At 39.4% G+C, this 24569-nt stretch overlaps 1 protein-coding gene across 1 annotated transcript in view; it reads left to right on the top strand.

The window, feature by feature from the left end:
• Positions 1–24569, top strand: part of LOC306764365 (ADP-ribosylation factor-like protein 15) — a 103294-nt gene that overhangs the window by 27362 nt on the left and 51363 nt on the right. The window contains exons 2-3 of the mRNA XM_079251511.1: positions 15984–16128; positions 17323–17382. Coding sequence (XP_079107637.1) covers positions 15984–16128; positions 17323–17382 — 205 coding nt within the window. The remainder of the gene's footprint in view (positions 1–15983; positions 16129–17322; positions 17383–24569) is intronic.

The following is a 24569-nucleotide window of genomic DNA, read 5'->3' on the forward strand; positions in this document are numbered from 1 at the left end:
GCTCATATGTAAAGGGCACCCTCCTCCACTGAAATGAAACGCAGTAAAAACAACTTTTACCTTTGTACAAAATGCATATTTTTTCGTCTCTTGCAAAGATGCAGTGATTTTAGTTTCATGACAACATGATGTTTTTCTGTGAGATTTGGGTGGGCTCGCATCATACTCTGAATCCGCTCATGAAATGCAGCCAAACTTGAGTGACTCCTATTGTTTGCTGGCCAGTTCTGACCTGTTTGTCCTTTATAAGTTCCATATGAATATGCACTAAATCAGTGTTTTTCACCTTTTTAAAAGCCAAGGCACACTTTTTTCACTGAGGAAAAATCACAAGGCACACCACAAGCCTAAACTGTTTTTTAAAACCTATATTAATAATATAAAGTTTATTTTGTCAAATGTCTTGAATAAAAATCAGATAAATAGAAGAAAAGGAATTTATGATCTTTCACTCTGTGAGAAACCTGGGCCTGTTTGGATGACCGCAGAGCTGCTTTTTAGACCACTTAGGTGAAACTGGATGATTTCTCATGGCACGCCTGATGATCTCTCACGGCACACTAGTCTTCCACGGCATAGTGGTTGAAAAACACTGCTCTAAATAACACCTTTGCAATAGACAAAGCACACACCAAGCACATTTTTGGAATTGGTTGTGTAAGCATGCCACGGAAATGTCAAAATAAAACAAGTAATGCAGGCAGTATTGCTCAATTTGGCATCAGAGCTTCTAATGAGGAATAGTCTGCTGTGGGTCTGTGGGGTTGTTGAAAGATGTTCTTTTCTGAATCAAAAAGAAAACATGACACCTGCATCACACGGTGAAGGAATACAGCCTTGCTCCCATAGCTGTACTCGGTGGATTTCTACTGGTGGAGGCCACAATCTGGTTTTCATTTGGAATCATAAGCTCTTTGCGATTTGTTTTGGAGAAGTCTTGTCAAGGGAAATGGTAAGAAACCAAAATAACAAAAAAAAGAATGTATGCTTGTAAACAGTAATGCATTTTATTTAACAACTCCCATCTCTCCATGATAGAAGGGAGAGAAATGAAGTTATATTTTTCACAGTCACCTATGCCCTTCTTGATGATGAAAACTTGGTAGGATTTTTGTGTTGAACAGCAAGGACCCTTTGGATGTTTTCTGGGGCTACAAAACTCCCTTGAAGCCTCATTGAATATTTGAGTTTCAGAACTATAATACTAGTGTTGATCACTGTTGGAGAAAGACTATGACATATAAAGTGCATAATATTTTAATGTATGTATTATATTGTGCATGTGGATCTGCAGGGTGTTGTTTGTGATTGAGGCTGCTGTGAATGGGAGAGGCTAGGGATCCTCAAACCACATTAGGGGTCCCCCAATTTGCATAATTAACTGTTGACACTAACTGTGTTTAATGAAGGCCTATTGAAGCCATTGACCCTTTTACCCAGCATGTCCTTGGGAATGACACAGAGGCTCCTTCAGCAAAGGTTAAAACAATGTGTCTGGTTAACTTCCGACAAACGTGTTGAAAAGCAGCAACGCCTGAAAGATCTGCGCTCAGTGGAAAAGGTTATGGCATAGAACGACGTGAGAATTCCCAGACAGGAAATCCCACCAGATGTTTGGTGTTGGTGTTGTATCTCTCATAACATATTGATCCACAAAATTTGCCTAGACTCTCCATTTCCTCTTCACTGTGTCAGAAATGTGTTTGTGCAGGTGTGTAATCATTACTATGTTTAACTAACCTGTTTCACTTGTTATGATGTGGTTGAAGAAAGATTATTTCTAAAAGTTATTTCTACTTCAGTCGGTATTTGGTATTTACTGGGACACTAATGTGAAAGTTGTAAGTTGGTAAAATGATTATAAGAGGAAAGTGCATGAACTAAACTGTTAGCATATGGAGCATATCACATCAATGATGGCTGCTATTTCCTGCAGATACATATGAGCTATTTAATTCAAATGCATTTGTTTAATGACAGTAGTAGCTGATTGATATAGAAGAACAAAAGTTGAAACTAAAGAAGTGCAAGATTTCTCTCTGAAATGATATTATACCATCCGCGTGCCCCTGTAAAGAGGAGATGTGGAACTTGTGAAATGATATTGGAGCAATGGCATCTTATAGAAGTGATGTGGTGTCCACAGTTGCAGGAGTTATTTTGTTGTTTGTACACAGGGATTATAGTACTATTCCCTTGAATTTACTGATTTATTATGAATAGTTAAAAAAAAGAAAAAAAAAAGATTTTGTGATTAATTTTGAGTCAATTGATGCAAGTAACAGAGCACTACAGTAGTATACTTGTATACATCTACTGCATAGCCATTGTTAGTGTTATGGATATAAAGAACTATGGTTCAAAGAGATCTCCCAACTAAAGCCAGATAGATTCAGAATTTGCCCTTTACTGTACTTGACTTGCTGCCATATGCAAAAGGTTTTTTCCTGTTGAACAGTGGTCACAGCTTTGGATAGATGAAAGGAGTCCTCCTCATGAGTGGTCACTGTGGTGAGTTTGCAATGCATTCAACCATGTGTGAATTACAATATCTCAAACTGGACCCACGCTCCATCTGGATGCAAGACACTGAAACGGTCTTTCTGCTTTCTGACGGAGGATCATACAGCAGCAGTTGCACACATGTAGAGCTTTGCTGAACTGTTTAACTGAAGTTGTTTTTTTTTGTTTTTAGGAGTACATAGATGCAGTTCCTTGATGCAGAATACACTGGTATTTTTCATTAGTATGAAAACTAAAAAACAGAAGTCTAAGTACTGTACTTATGACTTTGCAGAATTCTGATGTGTTTAATGTGAAATACCTAATTTCTAGGGCTGTGACGATATGCTTTTGTCCCGATTCCATTTGATTTGATTCCAATATTTTGGGTGCCGATTTGATTTAAATTGTGATTCTCACAATTCCTAAATATTGCTGATTTTTGTAATTAAAAACAAAATAAATGTATAAAACTTTTTTTGCTTGCCATTTTTTCTTGATTTCAATTGGGAAAAAACAACACAGTAGCCAGATCATCATTCTGCTAGTATAATGCCCAAAAAGACAACTAAAAAGATCAATAAAAACAATAAAAATGACAAAAATTTTAAGATGTATTATTTATATTTATTTGAAATAAATACATTTTTTAACAAAAGAAAAAAAATCAATTTTTCAAACAAAAAATCCAGATTTTTTTTTTCTTTGATTCGATTTTCCCACCCATACTAATATCCTCTTATTTCCTCTATTCAAAAGCTTTTTTGATGCTGCTGAGACTTTTTGCTGCTTCCTATTCGTCTAATGGAACCAAACTGTCATGACTAATGTTATTATGAACGTGTTTCTCTGTTCTTAACATGACTTTGTCACATTGAGTTTGGATCACCATTTGGCATTTGGATTGGGTTCTTGTTCTGTTGTGCGCTGCCTCCTGTCAGACCTTTTCTGTCCTTAAACAGTGTAAGTTGACAAGATGTTCTCAAAATAATTCGTCCCAGTTTATTTCTTAAAGGCATCACAATTTTTTTCCTCCATGCTCAACATGCTCTGAGCACGCCTGTGACTGAAAGCTGGGACAGATGCCTGCTGGCAGTTAACACCACATCAGTCCAAAAGTATAATTTAATATGAACATTTCTTTGGATCACTTTAATATTATGCTTTATTTGATAAGTATATCAAAGAGCTGTTTAAGGTTGAACCCAGTGCCAGTTACAAACTCTCACATGGTTCATTTGGCGCCCCGATCAGCCCATTGTTGGATCGGTTGAACAGATTCTGGGAGGAAGAAGCACAAAAGCATCCATTTCTTTTGCAATTTTTCATCACTATTTACCAATAATTTGCATCGTTTACTGCACTGACTGCATTTTATCAAAGCTTTATTTTTGGAAGCAGAATAAAGACATTTATCATAGTTTTACATTTTTGATCTAAGGGCGACTAAATACATTTTTAGATTTTATTTGGTCATTAAAAAAATAGTTTAGACAATACACTGATCAATATAAGTGTGTCTATAGTGGATTATAATAATGTTATACACAACGGAGAAAACACTGGAGGTGTAACTCCACTATTTCTTTGCTTTAGAGAAAAATGTCTGCTAAATGACCGTAGAATAGAACAAAATAACACCCATTTGAAAGCTGTCTCACTGTTTTTCTCTGCATGCTAGCATGGAAATGCTAAACCTCGTCCTCCTACAGTGCGCCAGAGGTTAGTGCCCGGCTTGAGTTTACCTTCAGAGCTACATCCTTCAACAAAGCCCCTGGCATTACTGTCTGTTACCAGGATTTAATCCTATTGTCCCAAAACACTCCAGCTGTGGAAGCTGTCAGTCTGTCTGTCTGTTCTCTCTTCCTGGTGTTGGATTGAAAATGAGCAAAGCTAAACTGTTTAAATTATTTTCAAGACATTTTAAATGACTTGAAGGAAAAGAAGTGGCTGTAAAAGCTTTGAATGATGACTATGGATAAATTCTTCTGCTCAAAGAAGTAATATTATTATTATTAATAATAATAATAATAATAATAATAGAATAATTTATAATAGAATAATTTATAATGATAATAGAATAATTTATAGTAATAGAAAACACTATATCTATAACCCAGTTCATTGTGGTTGTAGCCAAAAGACTATCGTAAAATATTTTTAAAATTATGAAAAATATTTTAATGAGAAATTTTCTGGATAGACAACATGAAGTGAAAATAAAGCATTTGTCAGATCTGCAAAAATTCAATAAAACATTTTAATATACAAAATTCTGTTGTACAGTCTCACAGAGATGGAGAGGGAAGTTGTGCTAACTGGATCAGATAGCAATCACACTAAACGTGGAAAGGTACCAACGAACAGGAAAGCTTTCTGGGCATGTGACATTGGCCATCCAGGCAGGGCATCACATTTGTGCTTTCATGTTGAAAAAGATCACAAAATGGTTGTTTATCAGTTCAGTGGCAATTTCACCAACAGAAATGGCAATAAAATGGGTTCTATACCTACTTGTCTAAAAAATACAAACAAAACACCCTTCAGCCCAGTCATTTAGAGAAAATGAGGGTGGGACCTGCAATGGACGTCTTCACCACATCAGTGAGCGCAGGTGTGAAATATATTTTGGAACAGGAGCCAGAACTTCCCTCTAACCTTGCAACAGCATAGCTTCTGGAGCAGGATCCAGTGATTGGACACCATGTCCTCTTGCCACCATTCCAAGAGGATAATAAAGCCACTGAAATCCTACAAGACATGATACAACTGCTCCACACTTACAATGAACTGGTCTCAGGACATCTGTGAAAAAAAGAATTAGGAACATTTAGATTCTCATCCATCCAAAAAGGCAGGTTTGCCTATAGGAACATTTGTGTTGACTAAAAGGTTTGCCCAAAACTGTCTGGAAAACGTGTTAAGCTGCATAAGGCTGCATGCATCATTTTTTTAAACTAACGATATCCACATTTCTTCAGCAGGGCCAGGCTGTCTCTCAATTAAGGCCGTTGTCAGAGGCATTGTCTGTTAAAGGATGTGTAAAACAGACCACATTAATCTCACAGAACAAAAGCAAAATATGTAGGTAAGATTCTGTTTTATTTAGTTTCTACGAGGATTTAAAAGCAGGTGTACTGATACAGTTGCCACTAGAGGACAAATCTAATAATCAGTGCAAATCTTAATATGAAAAAAAAAAAACATAAAAACAAACAAAAAAACAGCTTTTAAGCCTGGACTGATGTACTTTTTTTGTGCATTGTGTTGTGTGTTAAACTGCCAAAAAAGGTGAAATGGACCCACACACACTGAACCTGCCAACACTGAAGACACCAATCAAACCAACAGTGAAGCCGTCACTTTTATTTCTGGTACACGTCATATGTCATGTGCATGCTTTGTCCAATCAGAACCCTTCCCAACCTTCCGCTCTAAAGAGGAATTAAGTGAGGACGTGCTTCAAGAAAACCTTCATTCGGAATTATTGTTTTTATGTAAACTCATAGGAGAATACGGTAATTTGGAATTGTTTAATTCCGAATTATTAATTCTGAATTAAAAAAACATAATGTAACTGTACCCAATGATACGGGAAATAAACAAAGTTGGCTCCCTGCTTCTCGTCTTTTCAGTCGTAACTTGTAAAAACTGCGTAATAAGCACCAGTTTCACCACTATTTTTATTATAATTGTGAAGTACCAGTTCAACACAAGCAAACTACGACACTTTTTGCAGCAAATGAGAAGGAGAAGAAAGACAGACCACCGAACACGGGCAGCAAAACAACGCGCGTCATCGGGACAGGATAAGGAAACAAGCGTGTGCAGAACAACCGGATTAATTTAGAGCGGAATAAAGGTTTACATGACAGAGGAATTAAATAGATCGGAATTAAAATGCGAATAAACCAGCCACTTACATCGGAATTAAGTTTAATTCCGAATAGAAATCAGCATTAGGAATATAGTGTTTTCACTGTCATTTTTCATCAGTTTAAAGCGGAATTAACTTTTATTCGGAATTAAACAGGAATTAAAACTCCCATGTAAACGTAGAAAATGATGCAGGATCTAAGGAGCAGCAGCAGGTTAACAAGAACATCTTTTTTTTTTTTTTTTTTTTAATCTTTTCTTGCTTTTGTTCATTTAATTCAAACACAACTTCAGCCAGACCTACACAAAAACACTTTTCTTTTTTTTTATCTGTAATGCCCAGCTGACACATGAAAAAGACTCTTCGCTTCTCCTTCCTAATAACATTTGTTTAACAAGGTCATTGGGCTGTTATGAATGATAATTACCTCCTCTATTCATTAACCCAGTTCTGCGTTTCAGCATGATATAGAAATTCACTGTTTGCCAATAAGGTTTGTTTTTCTTTTTCCCCTTTGGTTGCAGAGGGGCCTAAAAGCTTTGGATGGGGAGATGTCACATTTAATGATAATATTCAAGCTTGAGACTTTCCCACACTCTCAGAAGGTGGACCTCGCCATTTGTTTGTAGGGAAAATTGAGTTGGCTGTCAATAGAGATGCTGTATGAAAATGAGCTACAACTGATGTAAGTGAGACAAGTACCCTCCCCATCCACCCATCCTTTTTATGTCTATGAGATGGGGCGCCCCCGCTCCCCTTTTGGTTCTTGCACACTAGTTTCAGGACCTTCAAAAGGGGGCCCCTCAAGCTTTGATCCTCTATATGAGTGCAGAAAAACATCTTTTTGCCCTACACTGTGCCCATGAAACCAGAATTTTGTGCTGTAGCCATATGCTAATCCAGCCAAGCTAATCATCCTGTCTAGTTTGAAGATTTATAAACCCTGTGACCTCTGATGGTACCCACTCAACCTCTCAGTTCTGTGGCCTCATCTATCCTCTGGAAGTCTCAAATAGTTAAGGTGTCCTCAGCGTGTGAATACGGCTGCCTTGCCATTACCTCAGTCTGTTATTTTCTTTTACAAATAGAAGGCAACATGAAAGCAGCTCTGTGGGTGGGATTCTGAATACTGTCCCTCTCATTCTCCATCTAATGTACTTTTCCAGTAGATGTCGCAAAACACAGTAGCTCCAAGGTAGGCTCCAGACAGATAAATGTGTCGGTGGGGGAGTTGGGGGGTGGAGTTGGTTGGGGTACAGCCACAGACTTTGCTGCTTCTGTTATGTTATTGCTATCAGTACCTCACCCCTCAAACCCATCAAACCCATTTCATCTCTAGCCTATTATATTGGTGAACTCCCTTGCTGTGACTGGTTTTATACTTTGAAAGCACACCGTTATTTACCCCGTCTCTGTAGTGCAGCAGTTAGAAGGTTATGAACTTTGCTGCTGAGCACACATTCAAGCATTTGTGTTGAGCATTTGTGAAGAGGAAATAAAACTGTAAGCAATAAGCTTTACCAAGAGAGCATTAACCCCAGCCTGCACTGTAACCCACTTCTGGCCCCACTGAAGGGGACAAATGTGGAGCCCGTGCAGCACTGGCTGAACTCTTGGATTTGTTTTACACTATCCTCAGCTGAACTCTTGTCAGCTTTGTTGTGAGAGGGAACATATTCTTTCCAGTCAAATGGCAGTAACTCAGTTGAAAATCTGTATTTGATCACTTGAAAATGACATGTACAATAGCAGTAAAAAAAACAAAAACAAAACAAAACTGGATGCAACTTAAAAACATTTTAAAAGAGTAACTGAGTCCAAAGCTTGAACTAAGACCATTTAAGGGATCCGTTGTCCAAACTTTATATGTAGATAATGTGTTGTAGTGAAACACTGGCCAAGAAAAAAAAAGCAAAACAAGAATTTGTAGGGCAGCAATTTTGAGGCTTTGAAAGCTTAAAATGGAGAGTTATCCTTTAAAGCATTAAAAAAGTCATCCATGCTTTTTATTTATTTTCTTTTTTAGAGATTTAACGTTGCTTCATTACTCTGTAATCAATCTAGTCGGTTACTGTCTTCATGGATACAGTTGGATTCTGGTTCTAGTTTGCCAACAAATGCTGTAAGAAGCCTTTTAGGCTCTGTAGTATTATCTGTATTTATTATCATTATTTTAAATCTATTGCATTTTTTCTGACTATATGCATACTCATCTTTAGTATCCTAGTACTGATGATGATACTTGCACATACCTTTTAAATGAATCCTGCTTTGGTACTAATATAAACATGAGGGGCTTTTGCAATTGCTTTGGAAATGATGCAGATTGTGTATGAGTATGTGAACCATAGCAGCGGGCACTTACTGCCACATCCAGATGGTGCTGAAAACAAACAGCGCTACGCTGTAGGACCTCTCAATAGGACCGTCTAGACTGGTCCCTGACCAGACAGATACAGCCTCCCATCAACTTAGTGTTTGTCAGATTTATGGTAATGGTCCTGCAACAGTCTTCCTGTCAGTGACATCAAGATTTACAGCACTGACACCCACCCCCACCCCCTGCCACACACATACACATATGTACCATCCTCATCCCGAAGACTCCCTTTATCCCATACACTCCAACACATGCGCCCTCCCCTGCCCCTACTTCTTTCTCTTTGCATCCTTTTCTTAGACCCTGCATGCTGCTGCACAACCCTTACCAGCCACTGTGCCTTTTCTATCTAGTTAAGAGTTGTGGAAGTGCTTGCATCTTTATGCCAGCGTGATTAGTAAGTGGGGTGAGGGCATGAAGTCTTGCAATCTCCTTTTTTTTAAAAGCATCACAACCGAAATGGAATAAAAGATCATCTTGGGGTGGCAAAACCACCAAAGCCCCCTCTGTCTCTTCAACAATGGGTTGTGTCAGGGTTTCCTGTTAATCCTCTGTGATGAAGCTTGAGCGTTTGCGAGCAGGGAGAGGTGGTGGTGCAGAGAAGCTTGTGGGCATGTTTCGTTGCTGTGGTTTGGGGGTGACTCTGAGATACTGAACGGTGGAGAGTTTAGTAGAAGGGAAGAAGGGATATTATTGGTGGTGGAGTGCAAGTAGAGGACAGACAGAGCCCCATGTATGCGGATTAAAGCGTGGCCCCCTCTTTCATGTTGGCGTTTTTGGTTGGTAACCTGATCTCTGGGCTCCAGCACTAGTGAGCCCAGTGGGAAAGGCTTCCTGACAGATATCCCGTCCATTCTCAGCCCAAGTGTTTTTCCAAGGCTGCTCCTCTGCCTTTGATCTGGTCTCCTTCTCAACCACACAGGGTCACAAGCTACCATGTCAGCCCAGATAGGAGAGGACTAACCCTGGAGCTGTTTACTGAAAAGGAGAAACCCAGAGGTTTGTGGGGCGCATGGTAGTTGCTCCAGTCTGTTCAAAATCACAATGCACAACCTAAACCTGTCTTGATTGATAAAATAACCCCCCCCCCCCCCCCCCCCCCCCCCCCCCAAAAAAAAAAAGACGCATTTAAGGTTTCAGATGACCATCCACATCACCTGATTCAAACAGATTAATGAGATGATGGCACTTTTGTTTGTAAATACCAGGCAGCACTCATCAGTGTTCCTCTTTGTTTTAGAACACTGTTCGCTGTGGTGAAATTGATTCTTTAGGGAATGTCCGCATTTTAGGAAAGCTATATGTTCTCCATCGTTACTCCTCTTTATGTTCAGTCAGGAAAGAAAAAGAGATAGAAAAAGCAAACTGGAATAATGAAAATGCAATATGCTAATGTTTCATTGTGTACAGCCAATTACCGTAACTAAATGACAGTATTATCAATGCTTCTCTTTCTGCAGTGCAATAAATGTTATATGTTTGAACAAAAAGCTGGGGGGCGCTCTAACTTCACTCTAGACTTTCCTTGTGTGTGTGTGCTCCAGCTTGTCTCCTTGTCCAGACACCTTAGCGTCAGGGCAGTAGTAGTGTAGGTCTGAAACGAGGTCCAGACAGACAGAAGTGGGATGAATGAATTGGTTAGTGGGGGAGATAGGGGACAGAGGGGAGGGAAAAAGTGAATGCAGCATTAGAATGAAGGGATGATGTGCCTCCAAAACTATGACAAGCAAATCATTTTTAAAACATGGCCTTCCTGTACACACACAGACAGTCAGGCATAATGGCTTGTGGGTTGTTTTGTCGACTCAAGTAAGACACGGTCTGTTTCACCAGACGGGATGTTGAGCTGTTGCAGACAGGGTCATATTATTATTGCTTAATGTCTGTTATTTCAGTCCAGTAGGTCTTTGCAATATCATGTTCGAAGCTGTTGAAATCAACAGGAGCCATATTCAGCATTCACTGCATCAAAAACATTCCACACAACTGGATGGACATTGTTGAGGCGTGGAATGGGAGTGATGCGTGTCCCCCAAATGTTCCAGTGTGTTCTTTCAGTGTATGCATGTCTGTGTGGGCATGTATGCACGTGTGTGTGTGTGTGTGTGTGTGTGTGTGTGTGTGTGTGTGTGTGTGTGTGTGTGTGTGTGTAGGTGATCTATTTCTGATGCGGGGTAATGAATGGCACCTGTTTAGTGTCCTTAACTGGCCATCATTTTTTGAAGTGCAGTAAATCTTGTATTTCATCACCGGCAGCTACAGAAAGCATATCTCAGAGTCTCGCCATGTTTTCTTTTATTTCGCTTTAAAAAGGCTTTAAGAAAACAATCCATCATACCTGTAGGTGCAAGCATGATGACGTCTCTCCTGCACCCTCTGGGAAAATCTCCCGTCAGGCGTCTGGTTATCATGATGGGGGCTAAAAACAGCCCAAGAAAAGCAAACTTAATGGTCTTAATGGAACTTAATGTTGTGTTTCAATACGAAAAAAAAAGAAAAAAAGACAGGGGTTTTGGCCTTAAGGAGGTTGTGGTTGGCATGGTAACAACTAACCATAGGAAGAGTCCAGCAAGCAGCTTTGTGTGTCTAGCATGTCTCTCTCACCCCTTAACGAGAATGGCATGCAGTGCGCCCCATACACCCCCTTCCCTGACTGTACTGAACCACACTGTGCCCCACCATTCACCCCCAACCCGGCTTCAAAGCGGCAAATAACAACACCCAACCGATGGGGGGAGAAGATGAATGAGGATGAATGAATGTGGCCGCCTCCCCCTTTTAACCCACACAGTCCCCCCCACCTCCCCTGCTCTCCTCTACGCTTCCTTCATCCCTGACAGGCTGCTTTCCTGTATGTCCTTCTTCGCTCTGGGCTTGTGTTATGACTGTGGATGGTGTGTATTACACACATAGCTGTTACCACTGCTCCTCCGCTGGGACGCCCATATAAAGGACTGTCATTTCCAAAGGTCAAGAGTGAGCCCTGCACGCAAGTGTTGTCCCGACACTTGGTCTGGAAAAATAAAAACGGCCCTCTTGCCTGTCCGTGTCCTGTGTCTGTCTGTCTACAGTGGCTATGACTACCAGGGGACAGTGTCTTGGATGTCCTCCCTATTTTCATGTCCTCCTCTCTTCTTTCATTTGGTAGATCTGCTGTTGTCAGGAAGTTGCAATACCCAGCTTATGTAAACTGGCACCCGAGGAAGAAAGGGTTGTCTGCTTTATGGTGTGTCTAGATTTTGGAAATGCTTTCATCTGAATGCGATCCGGACGTTTTCAACAAGCAGCATTTCACTCATTAGCACCATGGCTGCAATTGGTGCAAATTGCAAACCGTTTCTGATGATGTATAATCTTCTTCTCATGGGGATGTGTTGGATTCATATCACAAGGATATTTGTTTTTATAGTTTTTGGATAATTAGCTTTGAGTTGTTGTGGATAACCAGAGCATCAATCTGAATATATTAGGTGCAGATTTTATTTGATCCATAGTAATTGTATGAACAAATCTTGCAAAATGTGCAGAATGTAGCTGAGATACACTTAATTTTCCAAAATCTTGCCAGAATTTCTTTTGTTTCCAGCTGCAGAATTTAAAACAAAAAAAAAAGATAAAATAATGCATAAATTCAACCCACGTAAAGGCTTCCAATTTATGTGTGTGTTTTATGGGTCTGCCATGTTTTTGGAGTTGACTTTTTTGGCAATAAATTTTAATTTGTAATCCCTCATCTGGTAAAAGGTTCATAGAGTTTGATGTTGGCACCCTCTGCAAAATGATGTCATATCCAAATCATTCACTGTAGCAGTGTGAAAATTTCATCAAGCCTGGGTAATGATGGCCAAATATCTGAATAAACACAATGTGATTTAACGATGATCTAGAAAGACTGCTAAGGTATTTTTTTCTGGGTGTCCTGAGTACTCCAGCGGTAGTATTAGTAGATGCTGTTCACCTGTTTTGAAGAAGAAACGGCTGTGAAACAATGGCTGCTTTGCTGTTGTTACCATTTCTGTACATTCATTTGCAAACTGGAAACTTGCTGTGGTGTCTCAGTTTGGATCATGCTGTCATGCCAACTGTCTATTTTCCTGTCCTGTGATGTCTCAACAGTAGCCAGAGAGTATGAGAGGGAAACCTGAACCTGGTCTGCTGCTGTGGTGTTTGCGGCTTCCCTCTAACCCAAATTTATTACCTCTAAATATACTGAGTGTTTCTCTAAAAGAGCTTCAGTCTTATTGCATCCAAATACATCAGGTGAAATTGCATCATGATGGAACTGACGGCTCCATTTCCACACTGTTTGAGCTGAGTCAGGTTTCTTGACCTTTTTCCGTTTACAGTCCTAATATCTGTGAATAGGAGACATGAGCAGGTCACCATTGCTTTAATGAAAACCGTGGCCGCAAATGCCGTCTTTCATTCTTCATAATCCGCTTTTGTTTAATCTTTGTGAGGCTAAATTTTAAGAAGTTCAAAGTTATTCATTTAAAGTTTTGAAATCTGTTTCAAACTGGAGCTGGTAGCCAGCTTTGTTGTGCATCTTTTCCATCTAAAACAAACAAACAAAAAAAGGCAGCACAGTTATGGCCTAAATTATATTATTCTCATTTGCATAAAGCTTTACCAATCTGCTTTCACGATGGTGAGGTAATGTCTCGGCAGGTCTTTCGGGTACGCATAGTTAAAACATATAATCAATAGTGTCTAGGAATGGCAGACATTTTATGTCGATTTTTTGTCTTTTTTCTTTTTTTGCAGTTAAAAAGCGTACACAGGCGCTTGACTCTGTGCGATTGTACATGTGGGAGTATCACTTCCCTGCTACTGACTCTTATCGCAGCTGTTTGTCTGAATGAATGAAGATTTTTGTCGGAAGTCATCATTGAGGAGACAGATTTGAGCTCTTGTTCTCAGTGACACAGCAAACTGCCTCTCAAGTCATTGAGTGCGGTGCATACAGGGGAGGGGCATGTCTTGAGCTAAGCAAAGGCCTTTCGACATATTTATTTTTCTCCTCTGAGCCTTTTGACCAGCTCCCCTCGTCAATCTTGTGCTGTCAAAGAGGGGCAGAGGTGGGAGCTGCCATCTCTTTCCCTCACAGGGGCCACTGTGTACATGGGGGACCCCAGGGTCAGGCCCTGGAAGCTCCTTTGGTAACTGTTGCGAAATACTTTGTTTGCTCCCACATAACCAGTCAGCCAGTGATCTGCTTTGTTGTCATGTACATTTAAGGGGTGAATAAATGTCAATCCAACTTGCTGCAGCTTTATTGCCCCATTAGTTCTTTTATCTCTACTCATTATGACCCTTTTTCTTTTGTTTTTCTTCTGAAAGATCAGCCATCAGCTCAGGGAAATGACAGCTGAAAGGTGGATTTTAATTTAGCTTTACATGTAGTTTCAGGGCAAGTTGGTGGCAGTTTGAGATGGCAAGGTGAGAAGTAAGCAAGAGAGAGAATAATGACCTAATCAAAACAAGTTTCTACACGTGTGTTTCTGATCTTGCCATTCTTCTGTAAGAGGTAAATGTTTCCTGTTTGAGCAGACTGGTGGGTTCACCAAGGAGTCGGGGGGGTCGGGTTGCTTAGCCGACGTCTGGTTCTGCTGAAGCAGATTCCCCACATCTCCATCAAACAGCAGCTCTGTTTTGGCACGGCTCTGAAAAATGACCCTGATGGTTCGCTGATATTATGGGGAAGAACTGAGCAGAAACCTTTTCTGATCCGCCGTTTCCATCTGGTTCAATAAGGCTCTGGTTAAATCTTGTAGGCGCTGCTGCTAATATGATCAAATTCTGAACATTTCATGTTTTTATTAGTTTATTTTTCCTTCTACCCACAAAGATTTTTTTTTTGGTGGCGTGTCTAAGCACACACTACACATCAGGCTTGCAGCATTTTCATGATTAGTACAGTAAGATAAACATCATCCTTTCCCAATCAGTTTTACTGTTTTCAGTTATATAACCTTTTAAGGAATCAGTTTTCTCTTTTCTTTTTTGCCTTAGTTGAGAAACGCTCATAGGCAAATATAAAAAATGAACCAGTAAACTGTCCTCATGTCCAGAGTCATACAGGTTCACTTAACATAGTAAATGGTGGGTTGAACAGGGTCATCCACTGACACTAGGAGTACAAAATCTTATGATGATGTTCCCCCACCTGAAATGTGATATACAAGATGAGTTGGAAGACTGTGTGTGTGTTTCTGTCCTGCCTTGTCCAGACTGGTTCCTGTCTTGCTAATAAAAGAGAGATCTCTCTTTAGTTTTGGATACTGATGTCCCCACACAAGTTTAAGGATCTCATTCACGGTTCACACCGCATTTGCTTCTTAATGTCTCACAGCAGGCTTTCGGTCCCAGGCTGTGAATTATGGAGTGACAGGTCTGCCTTTGGCCACCATAAGGGCCCAATCAGACAGGGTCCACATGCAGACAAAAACATGTTGCAAAAGCACTTAGATGTATGCATCTGAACATCTTTTTGACTTTTGTCCTTTTTTTTATTTAGTGTGTTGACTTTTGTCCCGTATGACACAATTCCAATAGTTCATGCTATAAACTATTTATTGTTTTAGTTGTTGTTCATTTTTTTTATACTCCTTACTGTTAAAAGCTATAATTTGACTTGGTTGCTTCATCAAATCAAATCAAACTTTATTTATAAAGCACATTTCCTACAATAAAATGTAACACATAGTACTTTACACATTATTAAAACACTACAAAGAATAATCCATCAGCCCCACCCTATCCACACACTAAGACGTAAACACACACTCACACACAAACAACCATTTCTGACACTTGTTGTTATCATCATGCATACACCTAGTTATATGTTGCAGAGCACAGAGGAGCTCGCTAAGGAAACACAGGAGCCGTCTGGACCAGGAGTTCACCAGACTTGTCAAAGACCAATGGCGTGAAAGGTTACTTGGCCAACGTGACACCCGGCACACAGGGCTTCTTCTGAGGAAACACCAGAAAATATGTTAAAATGATAAAGTATATAAAGATAATAAAACAGTAAAGACTTAAAAAGACTTAATAAAGAAAAAGAATATTCACTTGTTTAATGTAAAAAAAGCTTAAAACACCACCCATCTCCTACAGTGTGCATCCCCCATATCACCACCAATGACTCTGTCCAACACATTCACATTCATTTATTCATACCGACCAGTTATATTCATCGCTTCATATGTTTTGTTACAGTGTTTCCGGGTGCTGTGCTGTAAAGGACCCCCACCACCAAGACCAGAGTATGACTTGGTGTGTATTGGACTGACAGGTGCTGGGAAGACCAGCTTGCTCTCACGCCTTTGTAGTGAGGGCAGCGACGGCATCGTACCTACAACAGGTATGTTCCTAATGTCTTCATAGCATCCTCCAGATTAGGATCCCAAATTTCAAAAAGGAAAAAAAAAACAAAAAAAAAAACGTCCTCACCGTGTACTCAGTCCCAGTGTTCATACTATATTGGATGCCAGGATGTCACCAGACAAAGCTTAAGTTTCTTTGCTCCTATCATGTCGGAGGCTGTTGTTAAGTGTCTCCAGAAGAGCAGGAGGCCTCTGTTAGTACATCATTTTCCTGTTAGTCATCACTGCTTTCCATATATGCAGTTCAGTCTCTGAAGAACACTGACATTCCTCCCTCCTCCCCAAGCTTTGACAGCAACAAAGTTGAGCTGTTGCAGAAGCTCCATTTAAGATTTAGGCTTTGTCCAGTATAGGCTAAATATAAAGTAACTCCCAAATGTGCAGCTTACAACCATAAGTGTGTATTTCTCTGCAGATTAAACACTTGTCTGCGCCTGCTGAGTAGTCCATAATGGATAAGATATGTCAATCACTTTCCTTAGTTTAGAGTTATTTTAGTGAAGTTCTTAGGAAAAAGTGTTAGCTGTCAGCGCCGGCTGTGTCTGCCAACATCTACAAAAGGAGGATCATGAAGGCCAACCAGGGGAAACTCTCTTGTGGCTTCCATCACTCTCACTTAATGATTTTTCTCTGTTGTAATATGCTTAAAAACCACACTTGGTGATTCAAGTTTTTAAACCTCTAAATGAATCTGTGGCTTGTCACATCTCCCATTCCATCTGTGAGCACTATTAGGGAGAAACTGTCCACTAAAACAATGAGGTATAATTTGAGCCAAAATAAATCTCTTTTCTCAGTTGGTTTCTTTGCCATTTCCCACTACTTCCCTTATGAAGCCACAGAAACCACCGAATACAGGCCAGAACTATAGATATTAACTTTGTCCTCCATTAACTGTGAAAGAAGAAAAGACTTTTGAGGTTTTCTTGTATTTCTGTTTTGCTAACCCAGGCAATACAGTGTTTCTTTTACACAAATATGTGTACTCTCTGTGTTCATTATGGTGGTTTAGAAAAGGTAAACCAAAACTAATGATGAAGTGGATTTTTCTTAATCTTTGTCAGTTTAATGTTAATTCAGCCAGAATTCTTATGATACGAATGACTCTGGAAATAGGCTTGAAACTCACTTTTCATCATTGTAATGATGGATTTTCATTTTTCTTCTCTCAGGTTTCAGCATCAAAGCGGTGCCATTTCCAAATGCCATCTTGAATGTAAAAGAACTGGGAGGTAAGAAACACATGGCCAGTCTTTAAAGCCTTCTGAATATAACGAGAATTTTCTTTCTTTCTGCGACTTGAATTGGGGAAATCGAATAAAGCTGTAAAAATGAATTTGAGTTGGTCAGGAACATGTATATGTGACTGATATTTGTATGCATTCTTGGATCTAACAACTACATCATGAAGACTGCTGTGCAACAATACAAACACTCTCATTAAATTTGCAATGGAGTATATGTTTCAGAGCAGCTGGAAAAATAAGTAATGAGTTAAGAATAAGAAAAAAACTAATAAGAATACATGTAATTGAAGTTTTTTTCCCTTGTAGCATTCAGGTTTTTTTTTTCTTTTTTCAGTAAAAGTACTAACACGATGTGAATTCATTCCTGCGTAGTGGTGGTATGACTTACTTTCGTAGTTTACCACAAATCTCCTACTGTTTTCTTTTTTGAAGGATGTTGTGGGAGTGTTCTACGCCTATTAAGAAACATGTGCTGATAATCTCTGCTGGAAACATTTTAATATTTTTCTTTTTCCATAAGAAATTGTGCCATGTGCGTCAAGGATGCAAAAGTATGTTTGTTTTTACCTCCAGTAGCAACACACCTTTGTATCAGGCACAGACATGTGTACATACGTCAGACCCTGTTAGTGTGTTTTGAAGTGGCTGTACAATCTGCACTCTGTTATTCTTGGAAATGTCCGGCTCTCGGGGAAGCTGTTTAAGTCCAGACGAGGGAGGTTGAACTACATGAAAAGAACAAATGCAATAGTAGTTTTTAAATAGGCAATAAAAGGTGCAAAATAAGATTATTTTCTCTTTCTTTCAGAATTAAGATCATTTATGTTTTGTATAAAACTGTAGCAACTCGACAGGTGCATTGAATTTTTTTTCCCTCCTAAGATTTACTCAGCCTACCCATGTGAAAAGATGAAACTCACACACAAACATCACACATACACAAAGAGACTCTAGGGGACCACCAACGAAGAAGCTACCAAATTTGGACAGAGCACATTAGGGGTTTTTCAAAAGAAGTTTTACTGGATTGGGTCAGGCACAGTCTGGTGGTGGTAACATTATTGTGGTTGGAAAAACACTCGTCCCATGGATGACACGTTTGATTTAGAGATGCTGGTGTAGGCTGTCACCACAGCAAAGGAAGATGAAATCTGTTCTCCTTTCCTCTTAGCCCTCCTGCCTGGACCCTTACACCCCTGCTTCTTTTCTTGTATATACACAGAACACATGAATTTGAGGGATTTATGGTGCCGTCCATGAATTGGAGAGTAGAAACTAAAATATGATGCACATGTTGATGCCTTTACTGACCTTTTTGGAGTACCAAATTCAGGCTTCTGTCTGATGCTTGACATTGACATCTTTTGCTCTGTCAAGGCGTTCTCTTATTTCAACTGTAAATGACTTAAATATGGAGTCGAGAGGCATGAGTAATGTTCCATCGGTCAGTTTTCACAGGAGCCCCTCAGATAATTTTCTGATTAAAGCGGCCCAATTTCCACAAAGTCTTTCTCAACATTTCCTATTTCTGTCAGTATTCAGTTTTCCTGCCCCTGTCCCAGTGGCTTTAGAACATGCAAACATGGCTGGTTTAGTTTCATGTTAGTTTGCGCTGCATCAATGATGCAGAAAAATGATACAAGACATCGGTATTCCTGACCCCGGAAACTTTTGGTTTACACAATACCTCTGTGGCTTGTTCTCTTCACTCAGCCTTGACTAAGGCGAGGAAGGAAGTGCCGGTACAGAAATGTGAGGAAGTTAAGCTCTTACTGTGTGTTTCTACCAGAGAAACTATAAAAAATCAATGATGTTTTGTCTTTTTAGCGATAGAAATGTAAAACTTTGTCCTCTTTGGATGAAAAATTAGGCAAAGTTAATGTCTTCCTTACTTTGATAAATAAAAAAGAAAGAAAATCTTGTTGGTTGACTATTTCTTCCTTTTCTTAAAACCAACTGGTGTTTTACTTCGTAAGAAATGCTGATTAGTCACTTTTATTATGAGGTATAACTTTTATGGAATGTGCTTCAGCAGAAAGAACAACACAGTTGGACACGTGTCTTGCAGCTCCAGAAAATGCACCAAAATCTCCTGCAGTATCCTCCTGTTCACTCTTGTTTTCAGACTGAAGTGCTGCCAGGTGTGCACCAGTCACTTATGTGGCACTTAACTGGCACACAGTTTGCAACCTAATTGCTAAACAGACACATCGCAATGAGATTCTTGAGTCAGCGGTGGTCCCATATCTGCAGAATCTGGGCTGTAACCCCATCCTCCAGGATGACATTTCTCTCCTCCACAGAGCCAGGATCATCACAGCTTACCTCCATAATTTGGGAGTGTAAAGGAAGGAATGGCCTGCCATGAATTCAGACTCCAACCCACTTGAGCACATGTGGAACCAGTTTTGGGCATGCTGTATGTGTTAGTGACCAACACAACCGAGCTGGAATGAGATGCCATCTCACAGCAGTACACGAGCAGCATGAGGAGGAGGTGCCAGGCTGTTGTGGCTGTGTACGGCTCTTTCACAGGCTCCTGAGATCCCTGACAGCGTAAAAGGATCTCAAGTAACTCAAGAGTCAATACCTGAAGGAGAACATTCCACTGGATTTTGGCACATTTCTTGGGAGCACTACTCATAGATTTAGCTGTTTTGTTCATCCCACTGAAGCACAAGCCTTACAAGTTATGCCTCGTTGTAAAGGTGACTAGTTGATGTTTACAACAATCTATAATGCAACACCATTTTGTCTAATTAAAGGCGAGAAATGATCAAGCAAACACAAATGTTCTTTATGTTAAGTTTAATATTACTACTTTATTAGTATTTTGATGCTCCGTCACTTCCAGCATTAAACAAGGTTATGAGGTGACTGCTGGTGCAACTTGGCACCACATTGCTCATTCAGACATGATTTGATCAGACTCTGTTGCCATTTGATTTAAAGAAAGAAGTGCACGTATGAAAGTCTCGAATCAGGCAGTAACCTTACATTTTCAGTAAATATACCAGTAATCTAAGATGATTTACCTTTCTTGAATAGCAGTTCCTATGACACTTTCTCCCTTAAATCCCAACCTTAAATATATATTCAGACTTGGTAAAGAGGACAGTGGCTTCTGCATTTCATTTAAAAAATGAAAGTAATTTGAGATGAACTGGATGGAAGAACTTTGGAGAATGATGAGGTCAAAAACATTTGGCATGCCCAGAAGTCTTGAATTTCGGGGGAGGACATGGCATGAACCTGACAAACTTCTTAAGAGTTCAATCAGAAACCACCTCTCCAATGTGTTTTAAAATTGCACTGGGCTTTAAAAGTCACAAATTGCAGCTGACCCACAATATGGAAAGTGCTTCAGCCACAGATACAATCAGATTTAGCCAGCTGTCTACACCCACAGTGTAATGCCGTTGTCTTTTACTAGTGCAACACCCCTTTTAATGGGAGGCAAAGCACATTTTAAGGCCTCATGGATGTCAGTTAACTCTACCCGTTATGTATTGACCTCAGAGTTCTTCCAGAATGTGCTTTACCTACTCTCCAACCTACTGAACACACGGTGCAAGCTCTGTCAGTCCTGCTGCTGCGCTGCACATGTACTGTTCATGATGTGCCCAGACACAAAGTGAGTCCTGCATATTATGGATTTTTAACTGACCTCTGTGCAGTGAGCCAGATTGTGTGAAGTGTAAACCCTCCTTTAATCTGAAGCTCCTAACTCTGTCCGTGTGCACTGTATCCCTGATGCATGATCTCTGTAAAAAAGGCCATACTTTTTAAATTTGTTCTCTCTCATCTTCAGCAGTGTTTTCTGGTTTGTATTTTAGTTCCCTGCTCTCCATCTGTCTGACCAACAGATGTCTGTGTTATGCATGCTACATTTTCTCAGCTCAGTTTTCTCACACACACAAACACACATGTATATATTCATATATATATGTATATATTCATATATATGTGTATATATACATATATATATATATATATATATATATATATATATATATATATATATATATATATATATATAATGTGGAATGAATGACTGAATGGATGGAAAATACTTCATTAAGCCCCTATACATACATACATACATATATATATATATATATATATATATATATATATATATATATATATATATATATATATATATATATATATATATATATAAAATACATCCTCACATTGACTTGGATTATTTTCTTAAATGTTATGTATATTCAGTTCAGTACAGCTTTGTTTGTGTAGTGCTAATTTAGAAACAAAGTCCTCTCACTTCACAGCGCTATCGGTTCAGGTCAGTTCATTGTGAACCAGTTAACCAGTGTAAGTTAAGGTTTCATTTTCAGACAGGACCATTTCATTGATCAAGCAGCAGGCAGCAACACATAATTATCTTTTTTACTGTGTTATATTTATAATCAAGTCAATCACATAGAATTATATTTATTTGTTTGTTTATTCCATGTGTTTCACATTCACAGTTTTGCATCTGGTGATCTTTAGTCTGACAAGCATTTATTACTTGGCTGGTGTCAGGTATGAGGATTAAGCGGGAAGGGCACCTCTGGTGTAAGTGTGTGTGTGTGTGTGTGTGGTGGATAGTGATATGACGTCAAGTCTAGACGGGCAATTTCACAGTGTGCATTCATGTCACGCAGTGACAGCTGATAAAGTGGACCTAATAATCACAACGCATTCCTGTTCTTCTGTGGTGTTGTGGCTCTGGTCAAGAGTTACTGGTTTAGATATGAAGTAGAGTGGGACACATCTGCCCATGCAGTTGTTCTATTTAAACAGACGTCAGTATTTGCACCTAGCTGTCCAAAATAGTTTATGCTTTAATGTCTCCATTAAAAAATACCAAATGCAAAAATGAAATGGTTTTGAGGGAAACTGTATCGTGTATCTGTCTGTCCTCACTGACCCATTCTGGAAATGTGGCGCATACGCTGTTTTCATATGACTGATTTTTATCAAATTTAACTTTCCTCTGCAATTTGAGCCATAAAGAGTGTGTGAGAAGATAAGCAAGACGCATTACCATGATGGAACATTTATCAGCTGTCTGTAACAAACGGCAGACAAAGGAAGCATTTAAACCCATCTTTAAACAAAACCAACACAGAGAAGTCATCATTGATCAAATGTGACTTTTGTTTCACAGTGTGTGTAAGCTTACACAGCAGGGAAAGTTTTCTACCAGTAAAATAATTTGTAAATTGCCGTTTCGGTTCAGAGACGATGATAGCAGTCACTGCGCTGATTTTGGAGTCCTCAGGAAGTGGATGTAACTGATCTCAGCTTAAAGCCTGGAGGATGGCATCTCTTTTGATCTCGTTTTCCTCGCTGATACTGATTGACCGATGCAGGATGAATACTATGAGATCAGATGTTACTGGTCTGAAGGGATATTAGTCAGCCCACCTCTGGATGTTCGAATTTCTAAAACATTAATAAACAATGACTGCTCCTATTTTTTTATGTTGGATTTTCAAAGCTCTGGGTCTACAACAAGGGGAAGGTAGATGTGTGCATGATATCTTTGTTCGTATAGGTGCAGCAAGCTGTATGTTCAAGAAGTTTAGGTAAAGTGTAATATAAGTACCAAGAATATGGTAATTAATCATCACACTTGCAAACGGTCACATGACTTAACTGCAAACAGCTGTACCAATCACAGTGGCACATGATGAAAATGGCTCAAACCAGTCGCAGAGGGGACTGAGTGGCAAGGAATAAATATGCAGTCGGATTGTTAACATGCTGTAACACAACCTATTTATTTCAAATATTCCATAAAGCTCCGTTTCTGGAATGGACTGTTGATAATTATGTGCATAAATGAGTAGGATAAATGTGTTTTGAACCCAAACACCAGACAGGGAGTGTTTACTTGAAAGCAGCTGTTGCTGAGGCTGCAGGTTGGATCTGCAGCTGAGGTGTTTTTCATTTCAGATCAACGCCAACTCGTTCCTCAGTGAAGAAAGCAAACATTATTACTATAGCTTCTCTCATTCGTCCCAGGCCTTCTCCCATCACTGTATTGTTGCTGTGCTGTTGAGAGAGAAAATACTGTCTGTTTTTTGTTAGGTTGACCTCAAAGAGTTGCTTTCAGTTCTCCACTTTAAACACTAAAAAGAAAACTATCAGCAACATGTTTGTTCAGTGTGAAAAGTTTCAAAATATTGTGAACAGTGGGAGGCATAAATGTTTGAGGAAAGTACTGTTTAATCTGACTGTGTATCTGAAACCTGATACCTGTGAATACCAAAACATAACAAGCTCCATAGCCTCATGGAGGGTTTTCATCATGCAGACTCTCACATGCTGTTTAAATTTGTGGATGCATTCAGGAACATAGCCGTTGAACACTGTACTGAAAAATGAAGTGATTTAAAGCAAATGTCTGTTTCTAGTTTGATTTTATAATTGCTTACTTATATTTTACTGGCATTCACCTCAAAGTTTGGTTTATTAACCCATAATGACACACACAAAATCAGTAACCGGATCACTGAGACCATTTAGGTTTGTATGACCAACAGATGTCTGCTCTGTTCCCTTTCCTACCTGTACTGTTGGCATTTCTATTCCACTACCTTCTTTTGGCCCAGTCCCATTTCACCTCTTGTCCTCACCACTTAGCCCTATCCCTTTGTTTTGCACATTCACACTAAGCCCTAAGGTGTCCTGAATCTTTTTGGGCTAGAGGGGGAGGGTGAACTAAGTGGGTTGCCTGGCTCTACAAATATCCCAAGTACTACTTCAAGTGTAGTGCTGCGAGAAAATGACACACAATTCATGACACATTCAACATATTGTTCAATAAAGTGAACAGCAGCATTTGTTTGTGGCCTGTTGTACAAATTAAGCGATTAATTGAAATTGTCAGGCGCAGAAGACATTATGATTGGTTGAAAGTGTGTAATGGTCATTCGCTACATTCTCACCGTCCTCACAGTTCTTTTTTTTTTTTTCCTCTTGTCCAGCATTTAAGAAAGCAGAATAACGGTCTGGATGCTGTGTTCTGCTGAGCAAATATACTTTGCCTTGATATTCTAGATTCTTATTTATTTTTCTATTTATGTTGCATAACTGTTTGTATTACAGCATTTGTACTTTTTGTTAGTGTTGCCTTTTTTTATGCAGAGAATTGC

Source organism: Telmatherina bonti, assembly GCF_933228915.1.
Source record: "Telmatherina bonti genome assembly, chromosome: 13".
NCBI lineage: Eukaryota > Metazoa > Chordata > Actinopteri > Atheriniformes > Telmatherinidae > Telmatherina > Telmatherina bonti.